The 13,681-nt window shown below is 40.2% G+C and overlaps 1 protein-coding gene across 1 annotated transcript; it reads right to left on the minus strand.

Moving 5' to 3' along the window:
- Positions 1–5,257: 5,257 nt before the first annotated feature.
- On the minus strand, positions 5,258–13,473 carry LOC142656419 (protein spinster homolog 1-like). Its single transcript, XM_075831350.1, has 11 exons — positions 13,410–13,473; positions 12,494–12,630; positions 12,012–12,163; positions 11,584–11,653; positions 11,154–11,296; positions 10,915–11,067; positions 9,310–9,499; positions 8,666–8,731; positions 8,329–8,427; positions 7,587–7,758; positions 5,258–6,446 (listed from the first exon to the last, which is right to left on the minus strand). The coding sequence occupies exons 1-11, from the start codon at positions 13,441–13,443 to the stop codon at positions 6,442–6,444; spliced, it is 1,221 nt and encodes a 406-aa protein (XP_075687465.1). The 5' UTR covers positions 13,444–13,473; the 3' UTR covers positions 5,258–6,441.
- Between the last annotated feature and the right edge of the window lie 208 nt (positions 13,474–13,681).

Consider the following 13,681-nt stretch of genomic DNA (forward strand, 5'->3'; position numbering starts at 1 on the left):
GAAGAAGTCAAAAGAGGTGCAAAGTCTGCTATAAGAGGGGGATAAGGGAGGACACAATATATCAATGTGACACGTGTCCCGAAAAACCAGAGCTCTGTATGAAAGAGTGTTTTAAAATTTATCATACATCCCTTGGTTTATAATTTACCCCAATTTTACTTACCCTGATGTACTCCGCACAGCTTATCCCCCCTCGTCTTTCCCCTCTGTGCCCTGCCGTGTGCCCAGGCAGCTGATAACAGCCACATGTAGGGTATTGCCGTACCCAGGAGAACCCACATTACAGTTTATAGGGTGTATGTCTCCGGTCAAAATGCTCACTACACCTCTAGATGAATGCCTTAAGGGTGCAGCTTTTAAAACGGCGTCACTTCTTGCGGGTTTCAACTGTACTGGTACCTCAGGGGTTTCTGCATACATGACTTCGCACCAGAAAATCCCCAGTAGGCCAAATGGTGGTCCTTTTCTTCTGAGCCCTCCCAAGGGTCCAAACCGCAGTTTATCACCACATATCGGGTATTGCGGCACTCAGAACAAATTGCGCAAGAGAATGGGGTATTTTGTTTCTTGTGAAAATAAGACATTTTCAGCCAAAACTACATATTATTGGAAAAAATTAATTTTGTTTTAATTCCCAGCCCAATTCAAATAAGTTCTGTGAAAAAACTATGGGGTCAAAATGGTCACAACACCCATAAATGAATTCCTTGAGGGGTGTAGTTTCCAAAATGGGGTCACTTCTGGTGGGTTTCCATGGCTTTGATACCTCTGGGGCTCTGCAAATGCGACATGGCACCCTAAAGCCAATCCAGCAAAATCTGGACTCCAAAGAACAAATAGCACTTCTTTCCTTCTGAGCCCTCCTATGGGCCCAAACAGCAGTTTATCACCACAAATGGAGTATTGCCGCACTCAGGACAAATTGGGCAACAAAATTGAGTATTTTATTTCTTGTGAAAATAGGAAATTTTGAGCTAAAACGACTTATTATTGGAAAAAAAAGATATTTTTTTTAATTCCCAGCCCAATTCAAATAAGTTCTGTGAAGAAACTATGGGGTCTAAATGGTCACATTACCCATAAATGAATTCCTTGAGGGGTGTAGTTTCCAAAATGGGGTTACTTCTGGTGGTTTTCCATTGCTTTGATACCTCTGGGGCTCTGCAAATGCCACATGGCACCCGAAAACCAAACCAGCAAAATTTGCACTCCAAAGAACACACAGCGCTCCTTCCCTTCTGAGGCCTCCCATGGGCCCAAACGGCAGTTTATCGCCAGAAATGGGGTATTGCTGCACTCAGGAGAAATTCCGCAACAAAATGGGATATTTTGTTCCCTGTGAAAATAAGCAATTTTGATAAAAAATGACATCTTATTGGAAAAAATTTCATTTTTTTCATTTCACAGCCCAATTCAAATAGGTTCTGTGAAAAAACTGTGCGGTCAAAATTGTAACAATAACCATAAATGAATTCCCTGAGGGGTATAGTTTCCAAAATGGGGTCACTATTGGGGGATTCCTACTGTTTTGGCACCTCAACACCTTTTCAAACCTGGCATGCTGCCTAAAACATATTCTAATAAAAAAAGAGGCCTCAAAATGCACTAGGTGCTTCCTTGTTTCTATTGTTTGTATTTTATTTCTTGTGAAAATAAGAAATTTTGAGCCAAAACGACTTATTATTGGAAAAAAAATATATTTTTTTTAATTCCCAGCCCAATTCAAATAAGTTCTGTGAAGAAACTATGGGGTCTAAATGGTCACATTACCCATAAATGAATTCCTTGAGGGGTGTAGTTTCCAAAATGGAGTCACTTATGGTGGGTTTCCATTGCTTTGATACCTCTGGGGCTCTGTAAATGCGACATGGCACCCGAAAACCAATCCAGCTAATCTGGACTCCAACAAACACATAGCGCTCCTTTCCTTCTGAGCCCTCCCATGGGCCCAAACTGCATTTTATCACCACAAATGGGGTATTGCCGCATTAAGGACAAATTGGGCAACAAAATGGGGTATTTTGTTCCCTGTGAAAATAAGAAATTTTGATCACAAATGACATTTTATTGGAAAAAATGTCATTTTTTAAATTTCACAGCCCAATTCAAATAGGTGCTGTGAAAAAACTGTGCGGTCAAAATGGTAACAATAACCATAAATGAATTCCCTGAGGGGTATAGTTTCCAAAATGGGGTCACTATTGGGGGATTCCTACTGTTTTGGCACCTCAACACCTTTTCAAACCTGGCATGCTGCCTAAAATATATTCTAATAAAAAAAGAGGCCTCAAAATGCACTAGGTGCTTCCTTGTTTCTAGGGCTTGTGTTTTATTCCACGAGCGCAGTAGAGCCACATGTGGGACATTTATAAAAACTGCAGAATCTGGACAATACGTATTTAGTAGTATTTCTCTGGTAAAACCTTCTCTGTTACAGAAAAAAAATTGAATGAAATTGAACTTCAGCAAGAAAAATGAAATTTGCAAATTTCACCTCCACTTTGCTTTAATTCCTGTGAAATGCCTGAAGGGTTAAAAAACTTTCTAAATGCTGTTTTGAATACTTTGAGGGATCTAGTTTTTAAAATGGGGTGTTTTATGGGGGTTTCTAATACATAGGCCCCTCAAAGCCACTTCAGAAATGAAGAGGTACCTTAAAAAAAAGGTACCTCTTTTGAAATTTTCTTAAAAATATGAGAAATTGCAGCTTATGTTCTAAGCCTTGTAAAGTCCAAGAAAAATAAAAGAATGTTCAAAAAATGATGCCAATCTAAAGAAGACATATGGGAAATGTGAACTCGTAACTATTTTGGGTGGTATAACCGTCTGTTTTACAAGCAGATGCATTTAAATTCTGAAAAATGCTATTTTTTCACAATTTTCTCCCCATTTTGCAATTTTTCACCAATAAACAATGAATATATCGACCAAATTTTACCACGAACATGAAGCCCAATGTGTCAAGAGAAAACATTCTCAGAATCGCTTGGATAGGTTTAAGCATTCTGACGTTATTATCACATAAAGTGATATATGTCAGATTTGAAAAATGGGCTCTGAGCCTTAAGGCCAAAACTAGGCTGTGTCCTTAAGGGGTTAAACTCTTCAGATAATCCAGTGGCCTCCTCCTCCTCGCGCTGACTCCATATTATACAGGAATCCTTCTTATATAACATAATACAACATCCAGCATAAAGTAAGATAGCAGGAGAAATCTTCTGGCAGCAACATTTGTCATTCTTTCTTATGCACACTGACAGTCTCCCCCCTCACAGTGGACTCTCCCAGCTCAGTAGCAGGATGTCTCACAAATCAGTCAAAATCTCATGAGGAGTGGACTGCACTCTGCTTCATGTCAGGAGTCCGCTTTATGAAGTTGACCAATTTCTTTAAGGGGCAGAGCTTTTTTCACTATATTACAGCAGTACATTTCTGATTTGCTCTCCTATTACTTCATGGGTTTTGTTTTCAGTGAAGAGATTAGTCCTCTTTAGGCAAATAGAGGATTTACAGCTCAGAAACGGAGCTCCAACCTACTATAAAAATGTATTATTCAATATTGAAGAAAAGGAAAAACCCTGACTAGACCAGAGTGACAATGTATACTGTTATGTGGCTGCATCTTCCAGTGAAAAAAACCCCAAAACAATTGTAATTTGAGTTGTATGGGGCCCAAGACAATTCTCAATTTGCTCCTGCAGTTACAGATTATGAGCCTGGGGACATCCCAAAACAAAAAGACAGGAAGCAAATACTGAGCCGAGATATCTTTATATATGGATTCCATGAAAAAAATTATATTGAAAAGTTAACTTACAATGATTTTTTTGAGGGACTGCACAGTCATATTATTGAGTCTGGGGGAGGGGGGTTAAAGGGGTCATGGGGGCAATTGTCCATCCCTAAACTGCAGCTGCAATTTATTTTTATAATTATCCGTTATCTATTTGATTAATGGAGTTTTCTCATCTGGGACATTTATGGCATATTCACAGGATATGCCGTAAATGTCAGATAAATGCGGGTCCCACTTCTAGGAACCACACCTATCTCTAAAACAGGGCCCCCTAAACCCCTTTCTAGGGGTCTGAAGTAATATTGGGGTCTGGAGTCTGAAGTATTGTAGGGCTCTGGTCTGGAGTCTATAGTAATGTAATAGTCTGAGGTCTGAAGTAATTTAAGGGTCTGGCCTGGGGTCTGAAATAATGTAGGTGTCTATTCTGAGGACTGAATTAATTTAGGCCTCTGGTTTGTAGTCTCAAGTAATTTGGGGGTCTGAGGTCTAAATTAGTTACGGGGTTTGGGGTTCTAAATTAATTTATGAATTTGGTGTTTGAATTTATTTGTGGCCTGAATTTGTGTTGCAACAGAGGTTGGGGATGCCCTATAGAAGCGAGGGTCTAAAGATCTCTGGGCAACCATTTTCTCAGATATCATAAGTCATTATAGTGGTCTTGGTCAGCCCGAGAATAAAAGGAAATTGAACAACTCCAATCAGAGTCTCATTCATGTGTAACGTCTACAGCCGCAGACTGTTGTGCTTACATGCTGCCCCAACGGCCGCGGCCATGGACAAGTGAGATTCGGGCGGCATCTCCCTCTTGGGAGACGCCGACACTCACTACCGCATTGCTGCACTAGTTCACGTAGGCCAGTGCACACACATGAGGAAAATCTGTAATTAGCCTATGATCACCCTGGACTATAAAAAGGGCTCTGCCCTTTCATTCATTGCTTGAGCATTGTTGTGTTTACCCATGTTAGTCTTAGCAAATGGTCCCTTAGTGTTATCCTGCTCCCGTTGTTCCCGTGCTCTGCTACCTGTATCCTATAACTCATGCTATATCTGTTCCTACGCCTTAAGCTGTTGTAGTCGTGTTATGCCACTGGTCATGCCTGCTGATATTCACCTCGTCTGGTGTCTACAAGTTCATCCGTGCCGAGCCTCCATTACTGTCTGGACTATTAAAGGTAATCTTGTAGTAGGACTGTTGTTTGGCCAGCTGCTACTCTGCTACGGCGGTGCGGACTAGTTGGTCCACATACCCACGGATCGTGACATCCTGTGAATAGGAAATACGTTTTGTTTGTGGAACAATCACATTTTTAGACTATTCCTGCATTTCAATCCTGACTCTTCCTTTGATGCATTTCCCTATAGCTATCTAATAATCCAGAATGTGTAATAAACCAGCAAGTAAAGACAGTATACTATAATAATGTGCTACTATATAATAAAACGCTATCTTTCGGATCATATATTTTTATTAAAATAGCATGACTAAATTTTTTCCATAAAGTTGGTATACTTGTAAGAATATTAAAAGCAGTCATGAACATGATGGTTTTAAAATTCGTCCTTTCATCTAAAGATGGTATATAACTGCAGTGTCTTTAGTTGGTATAATGAAGATGAAGGGTATTAAAGTTTGGCAAGCGTTGTTTTGCATTTTTGTTGGTAGTTGCCATTGGTGGTAGGTAAAACTCATCATAGCACTGTGACTCAGCCGAGCCACAGGCAGCGACATTTGTCATTCTTTGTAAGGTCTCATTTGGCACTGTGACTCAGCTGAGCCACAGGCAGCGACATTTGTTATTTGTTATGATGTTATTTGACAAATAATTCGGGTCTCGTTCGGCACTGTGACTCAGCTGAGCCACAGGCAGAGGCATTTATCATTTGTTGCGACATTAAGGCTCTCTTTGGACTACAGTCCTGTAGTCCAAAGATTTTTCTTTCAAGTCCAAGTTTGCACTGTGACTCAGCCGAGCCACAGGCAGATACATTTGTCTTTCCTTGTGAGGTTATTTCACAAGGACTCCAGGGATTTGGATCTGTAGTCCAAATATTAGTCAACTCCAGGCTGGCACTGTGACTCAGCCGAGCCACAGGCACAGAAAAAATTCCTTCGAGGTGGACCTAAGTTTGCTGTTAGTCTTTTCTGCAAATTCCTTGGGATGCTTTTCTGAGGAAGAAGTCAGTGAAAGCTCCATATAAATGAGTCTGTGAGGTTGGTCTCGTTTTCTTCCTCAAGCAATCTTTGGAATTGCAGACAATCTAGGTCCAGTTTCCTCAATTGTCGGTATAGTATCTATAATGTTTCAACCACTGGAACCAGTAACAGAGTAGGCAATGGCAGCTTTGTAGTCATGACTACCACTGCCAACTTGCTTGGTATCCTGCCATTTGCATACATGTTGACTTTATGCTGTGTGGTGTCCCTGATTCTGCACGCAGAGAATCCATTTGTGGTTGTTTGGAAACATTATAGTTTTGTCTTGAGCAAAGCAAAGCCCTGCTGCTCATTATGGTGAAAGTCTTTAGAGCTCCAAAATATTGATGCTTTTAGTTTTTGATGCCTTTCTTGTATTTCAGCCATGGACATTCCAAGATGTAATGTTCTGATCTTGAGGTATGGTGTAAATAAATGTCCGAATGCATCATCCTGTTATTGAGGTAAAACATAATAATAAGATTAATGAGGTAGGAATACATTATCAGATCATTCACATGTAATACTGTTCTGCTTTACAATACTAGATGGTTAATTACAAGAGAAGTTACAGATTGTGAAGTATCAACGTCACCTATGAGCCTCATTCATCAAAACTGTCTAAGGTAAAATCTGGCTTTATTGCCCAGATTACCAATCAGTGCTCTGATTTGATATCTTTAAATCTATGCAATTTATGTATTTTATGAAATAAAACATATTTGATAGATGGAAAAAAACTTCCATCAGTCAGTAAAGACATCACCATAATGTCTTTGTGTTCAACTACTTCCACTAAAAAACGTATTAGATTAGGTTGAGGGATTTGCGATTATTGATTAGGTTCAGTGTGTGTTCACACGTTGCTGTCAATTTGTGTTTTTGCCGCAAATTTTGCAAAATCATAAAAAAATGTCATGTTTTTGCAGCAACTTCTTTAATCTGGGGGTAAAATGGGACACAGCCTTAGCATTTGTATAGTGGAAAGAAAAATTATGTACCTACATAATCATAATTATGCACCTATATGTACCATCTAATTTTCTGTTTGGGTCACACCTTTAGCTACAAATATTCATTTTATGCATTTTTATGAAAAATTTAATTTTGACACAAAATTGCACGACTGTGCCTGTGTGCATAAAGTGCAGAAAAGCAGTTTGACAATGTGTCAGGTGTCCTCTTTTACAAAATATATAGGCATAAGGGTTTAGTATGAGACTTTATTTTTCAAGTTAGGTTTTATTTATACATGTCAATAGTGTGAAAATGTTACAGGTTGCTAGAAACAAAATGTCCAAAAACCCTGGCTGCAAAAGGGTTAATCTTCCTGCACCCTGGACCAATAGCAGATATTCACTTGTTAATAAGCATCAGGAACTCTAGTATTAATGAGCTGAGATGTCCCGGGTATTTACACAAGACAAAATTGTCAGACAAATTACAATCAATCAAAAATCCCATAAAGCAGAATATACAGATTTTGATATAGTCCATATTTTACATTTTCTGACCATACTGGTGGATCTCCACTTTAATTCTGCAGGAGGCATGAGTAAACATTGAACATACACATACAGACAGGGAACATACCTTGGGACTCTATGTCTGCCCTCTTTCGATCTCTCTCAAGAAAGAGGGCAGTTGCCAAGAAGAACCCTCCTCCAATAGCGGATACGAAAACGCAGACCATGAGGGCATATTGCAGGCTGTTAAACATCAATAGGTCAGATTCCGGCTTCCCTTTGCGGATGAGGTCAGATAACTGAGGATAAGAAGATGACACATTGTTATGTAAGATGAATTATTAGAAATAACACAAGTGTATATATTTTTTCCAGACAGTAGATGCTGGATACTATTCGGGAAATCTGGTGACAGCACATGGTAGGAGGTGGCAAGAGGAAACTCCTCACCATAGTTAGCAGAGGAGCTTCCGACCTTCAGCCCATGAGGAGCACTGGTTAAAACTTTGCTAGCCCCAGTTTTACTTATTGGCAAGAGCTTTGCATGTTTTTTTCTTAGGAAGATTATCAATGGCAGGGTAAGAATATTTTCTGGTGTATTTGTGCTGTATGTATGTGGTATGACTGCTCTATGTCATGTCTTCGTTCTGTCTATATGCTGAGTAGGTATACTATCGGTGCTGTATTGGCATTGTATGTGTACTATATGATTTTTGGGGGCTGATAATGTTGATAATGTCTGCGTACTGTATTAGTGCTGTCTGCTTCATGTGTAATGTTTGTCTGTTGTGTGTTGTTCACACTGGGGGTCAGTCAGGCTAAGACTTTTCTCATATACCCATTAGGAAGATAATGTGACTAATACTTACCACTCCGATGAGATATGGGCTCCATGCATCACCCAGCAGGTGGGACACAATGATTTGTAAGGCCTCCGCTGTGGAGCGTCTTCTGGGGGTCACCACACTCTAAAACAAGAGGACATTCTGAGTAGACAGAAGGACGTTACTGACCCTAACTCAACAATGGCAGCCAGACAAAGTGACCAAATATCTGCATTATAATATCTGCAAACAGCGCAGTCCACACTTATAATGTTCTCCGTCTCTTGTCTGGCAGTTATTGTAGAGTCAGTGGCATTTCATGGACTACGCAGGAAAACAGAGAAAAGCCTAAATAAATGTCATTTCAGCTATGATCACTCACCAGGAGGATGTCGTCCACAATGGCAAAGTTCAGCGTCAGCAACAACGCCCCAATGAAGATGAGAATCTGTAGTGAAAAGAAAACATTCAGAAAAGACTGGATGGTGAAGGGGGAAGAGTACAAGTGTTTATCCATTACCCTGAACAAAAGTGCTGCACAGGGGGGCAATAAACCTGCCTATAGACCTTACACTGGATAATAATGTACAGTATATGTGTATTAATATGTGTGTGTTTGTGTTTGTAAAGCTGTGTATTTGGATGTGTATGGTATCCAGTGGTATATACAGTTTTTAAGTATAGGTATATATTTGTGTATGTGTATCTACAGTTACTATATGTTTGTGTATATGTATCTACAGTTACTATATGTTTGTGTATATGTATCTACAGGTACTATATGTTTGTGTATGTATATCTACAGGTACTATATATTTGTGTCTATGTATCTACAGGTACTCTACGTTTGTGTATATGTATCTACAGGTACTATATGTTAGTTTGTATATATGTATCTACAGGTACTATACGTTTGTATATATGTATCTACAGGTACTATATGTTTGTGTATATGCTTTTTTCACCCTTTTTAATATTATTAACAGAAAAACATCAATCACAACAAGCTGTTCATCAGCAACTTACATAGGAGGCCACAAGACTGAATCTTGCCAAGGTCAAGGCCAAGAGCAGGAAAGGGGCGGAGCCCAGCATTCCGCAAGCACAGACTAATGCGTCTGCTCGGGGGTTGACCTTCCTGAACCTTTTACTTATCTCCACACCAGCTCCAACTCCTACGATTCCGGTGATGATAGTGATCATCCCAAAAATTTGGCTGCAAAGGAAGGGTTAAAGAGGTTAACAGATGGATTGTAAAAAATTGGATATAAAGGGTGATTAAAGGATCTTAGTATGACTACTACTCCAACTATCTTCATCTTTGTAAAGATTTAGTCCCTAAACTTCATTCAATGGCAGATGTCTTTACATGCACTCCCTGCAGGATTGATTAATCATGACTAACCTGTATGTATGGAATATGTACATGCGCTCCCTGCAGGATTGATTAATCATGACTAACCTCCATGTATGGAATATGTACATGCGCTCCCTGCAGGATTGATTAATGATGACTAACCTGTATGTATGGAATATGTACATGCGCCCCCTGCAGGATTGATTAATCATGACTAACCTGTATGTATAGAATATGTACATGCGCTCGCTGCAGGATTGATTAATCATGACTAAAATGTATGTATGGAATATGTACATGCGCTCCCTGCAGGATTGATTAATCATGACTAACCTATTTGTATAGAATATGTACATGCGCTCCCTGCAGGATTGATTAATCATGACTAAAATGTATGTATGGAATATGTACATGCGCTCCCTGCAGGATTGATGAATGATGACTAACCTGTATGTATGGAATATGTACATGCGCTCCCTGCAGGATTGATTAATCATGACTAGCCTGTATGTATGGAATATGTACATGCGCTCCCTGCAGGATTGATTAATGATGACTAACCTGTATGTATGGAATATGTACATGCGGTCCCTGCAGGATTGATTAATCATGACTAGCCTGTATGTATGGAATATGTACATGCGCTCCCTGCAGGACTGATTAATGATGACTAACCTGTATGTATGGAATATGTACATGCGCTCCCTGCAGGATTGATTAATGATGACTAACCTGTATGTATGGAATATGTACATGCGCTCCCTGCAGGATTGATTAATCATGACTAACCTGTATGTATGGAATATGTACATGCGCTCCCTGCAGGAACAATTAGTCATATGTATGTTGTACCAACAGGATACAGACAGGGCTCTCTATGGACCTATCCTAAATATCTTGCCAGTATAGAGCAGACAGTCATGTAGCAGTCTATATACATTATAGGGGGAGATTTCAGATTTGTTGAAGATTTGGCAAATAAATATCCGCAACACTGTATGTACTGCAATCACATTTTGGGGAATTGTTGCAGATTTTCACTGTGGATTTCACCTTTAGCAATGCAAATGTTGAAATCTGAAGCAAATCCTCAGTAAAATCTGCATGTAACGCACCACGTCTGAACCCACCCTATAATAAGACTTCTACCAGGAGCCCTGACCCTGCACCGTGTAGCCTTACCCAAAAGTTAGGTCAAGAAGAGAAGAGTATGGACATAATGGCAGAGAGCCCCCCTCACAACCTCCTGGCACACCCAGTAAATAAGCGTTTACCTGTCATCAGATTGACATATTACAGTCTGACATGGATCACCTCTGTATAGGAGGACCCGGGCCCGCTTGTAGAATGATAGAGCCCAGTGGGAGAGGGAGCCGGAAATAAATGTCACTGTTGTGAATCCCAGCATGGAAAGCATAAAGCTCGGGCTACAGAGAGAGAGAGAGAAATGTAAGTGACACAAGAGACACGGGGTAAAGCCAGCGACAACCATCACTATACAGAAAACACTCACTTTTTCAGCAAAGCTTTCACATCTGTAATCCAAGAATTGTTGTTTGTGTGTTTCTGACCATTCTGTTCCGCGGCTCCTCTGGATGGTTCCTTCATAATTAAGAGAAGCAGTAGAACGGCTATAATCCCCAGACCCGGAATGACCTGTTCAGAAGAAGGAGACATTGTATATTATATATATAAATAGAAGTGACTGAAACCAGATTTAAGAAACGAAAAATAGGAAATGACTAAAAAAACAAACACTCATATGTCAGTGTTCATAACTGACTGTCTATAGGTTCCTGAAGGACACTCAGAGAGCTGGAACTGCAACCAAGTGCCCTACTTATTGCTCATCGATGCAGCAGATAAGGGGAGAAATTCCAATAATAAGACTTTACAGGGAAATCGTTGTTTGCCTGCAGGAATCCTGCAATTCTCTCACTTACCCGCAAAGTCCAGTGCCAGTCACCACCAATAGCACTTGTCAATTTAGCGCCCATGATGTATCCAAGGCCACTTAATAGGCAAAAAAGAAGTTTTAAAGTTAAGAATGGGCCATAATCTCCACACAAATATAACTATATACAGACATATATATTAACAGTATAAACATATGCACACATTATATATATTAGACACTTTTTTCATCCTTGATCTTGGTGTGATCAGGAACAATGTGAAGTGGTAGCAGGAAATCACAATAGTCTTTACAGTAAGATCAATTCTGCTAGTCATAGGGTTATATGTAAACTGCAGATCATGCAATTCTCCAATATACAAACTCAGTTACATCTATACTAGAAGGTCCTTTTAAATATTCAGAGGATCTCTTGTCATAAGTACTGGATTCTATGTGTTTACACAGGAGACTTACCAGCCCACGGGGATAGCAGTCCAAAAGATGGACAACATGCGGCTGCGCTGGTCTGCTATAAATAGGTCGGCGATGATGGAGGGGGCGATGGTGGAGTAACTTGCAGCGCCAATGCCAACCAATCCTCGCATAAGCAGAAACAGCCAGTAATACTGGGGAAGAGGAAAAAAAATAATCATTCAGAAAATCTTCAGTAAATCTTTAACATTGGGACTCTTATTGATGGCCTAGTCTTAGGATAGACAATGAATGTTTGGTCAGTGAGGGTCTGAACTCCAGGACCACAGACTATCACAATGAAGGGCCGTGGCACTCTTGTGAGCGATGTGTCTCTTCCATTGTTTACACAGGCACAGCGGCCTGTCCGAAAGGGTGGCTGTACCTGGTATTACATCTCGTCACATAAACGTCATTGGAAGAAGGATAGGCCATCAATGTGATAATCCCATAAAACCCCAGTAATAATGAACTCAGGATGTTACCTCATCAGGAATAAATGAGCTGCCAAGGATGACGGCTGACCAGAGGGTGATACCAATGCATAGCAGATATTTCCTATTCCAGTGATCACCCAAATATCCAAATACTGGAGCCAGCAACATGAAGCTGCAGAGGAAGACTGAAAGAGAAGGAACAGAGAAGACGTGAAAGGAAGAGTCCCGACCGGGAAGACTCAGTGGATGAAATTTATTAACTTTTCTATGCCCTGAATTTGCAAAATCAATTTAGAGTTTTGTGCCATATTTGACACGTGCGCCACTTTTCTAAAAAGCAGATGGAGCTCAGCGGAAGGAGGCATTGCCATCTGCAGCCCGACAAATTCAACATAATTTATGCCAGAAATTGGAGTAAATTATAGCGCAAATCCTGCTCGTGGCTGGCGTAGAATTCATTTTCGGAATTTTTTAAAGGACATTCACCTAGTTATACATTAGGTGCATTTTTCTCCAACCTTCTTTATATTAAGACTGGAGTATGAAAATCAAAATAAAATTAATTTTTAAATGGACAAATTATATTAAATCCTGCATTTAAACCTCACTCCCCATCCCCCACTTTAGTTATTCCCCTCCCCCTCTCATTCATTAATGTAAAGCTTCACTGTGCGACACCTTTTGCCCTATAGTGAAATTGATGTAGTATATCTGGTTTCCTATTTTGCGGTTCTCAGACCCCCAGCCCATTCACAGCAGGCACCATTATGTACGTCCATCAGCTGTCCATTCCCCTGACTGAATCTTATTTCTTCACTAGAGACTGATGACATCACAACCTTGTGTCAGTAACATCATGAGACTCCAGTGAATAGATTGGTCACCTTCTCTAGAATATTGGTTTAGCGCCTAAAATGGCGGATTCCAGGTGACTTACAGAATAAGATTTTATGTTAATATCTACCTGCTTGCAGCAAGCCAGATCCACTGTCTTTCATATGAAATGATTTTTGTAAGTATGGCAGCGTCCCTGTCAGAAAAAAAGAGAGATGTCACTATAGACAATGCATGGATTCCCATTATACACATTTATGGCGTATCCACATTGTATGTAGATGTGTTACAATGGCGTCCTTCTCCAGGCCTTGCTTCTTCCTACTGTGGCACGGTCAGGCAGGATGGCTGATGTGCAGGGAGCAGCTGAGCAGACATGCAGGGTGCGGCCGGGAGTGGTGC

Source organism: Rhinoderma darwinii, chromosome 6 (genome assembly GCF_050947455.1).
Source record: "Rhinoderma darwinii isolate aRhiDar2 chromosome 6, aRhiDar2.hap1, whole genome shotgun sequence".
Lineage (NCBI taxonomy): Eukaryota > Metazoa > Chordata > Amphibia > Anura > Rhinodermatidae > Rhinoderma > Rhinoderma darwinii.

What these genes read in the sequence shown, in the direction of transcription:
- LOC142656419 (XM_075831350.1), bottom strand. Translation starts at nt 13,443, where the DNA reads ATGAAAGACAGTGGATCTGGCTTGCTGCAAGCAG. An exon ending in ACTGCTATCCCCGTGGGCTG is followed by an intron (nt 11,654 to 12,011) that starts GTAAGTCTCCTG and finishes TTGCCTATTAAG; the next exon opens with TGGCCTTGGATACATCATGG. An exon ending in ATATGTCAATCTGATGACAG is followed by an intron (nt 9,500 to 10,914) that starts GTAAACGCTTAT and finishes CTTCCTTTGCAG; the next exon opens with CCAAATTTTTGGGATGATCA.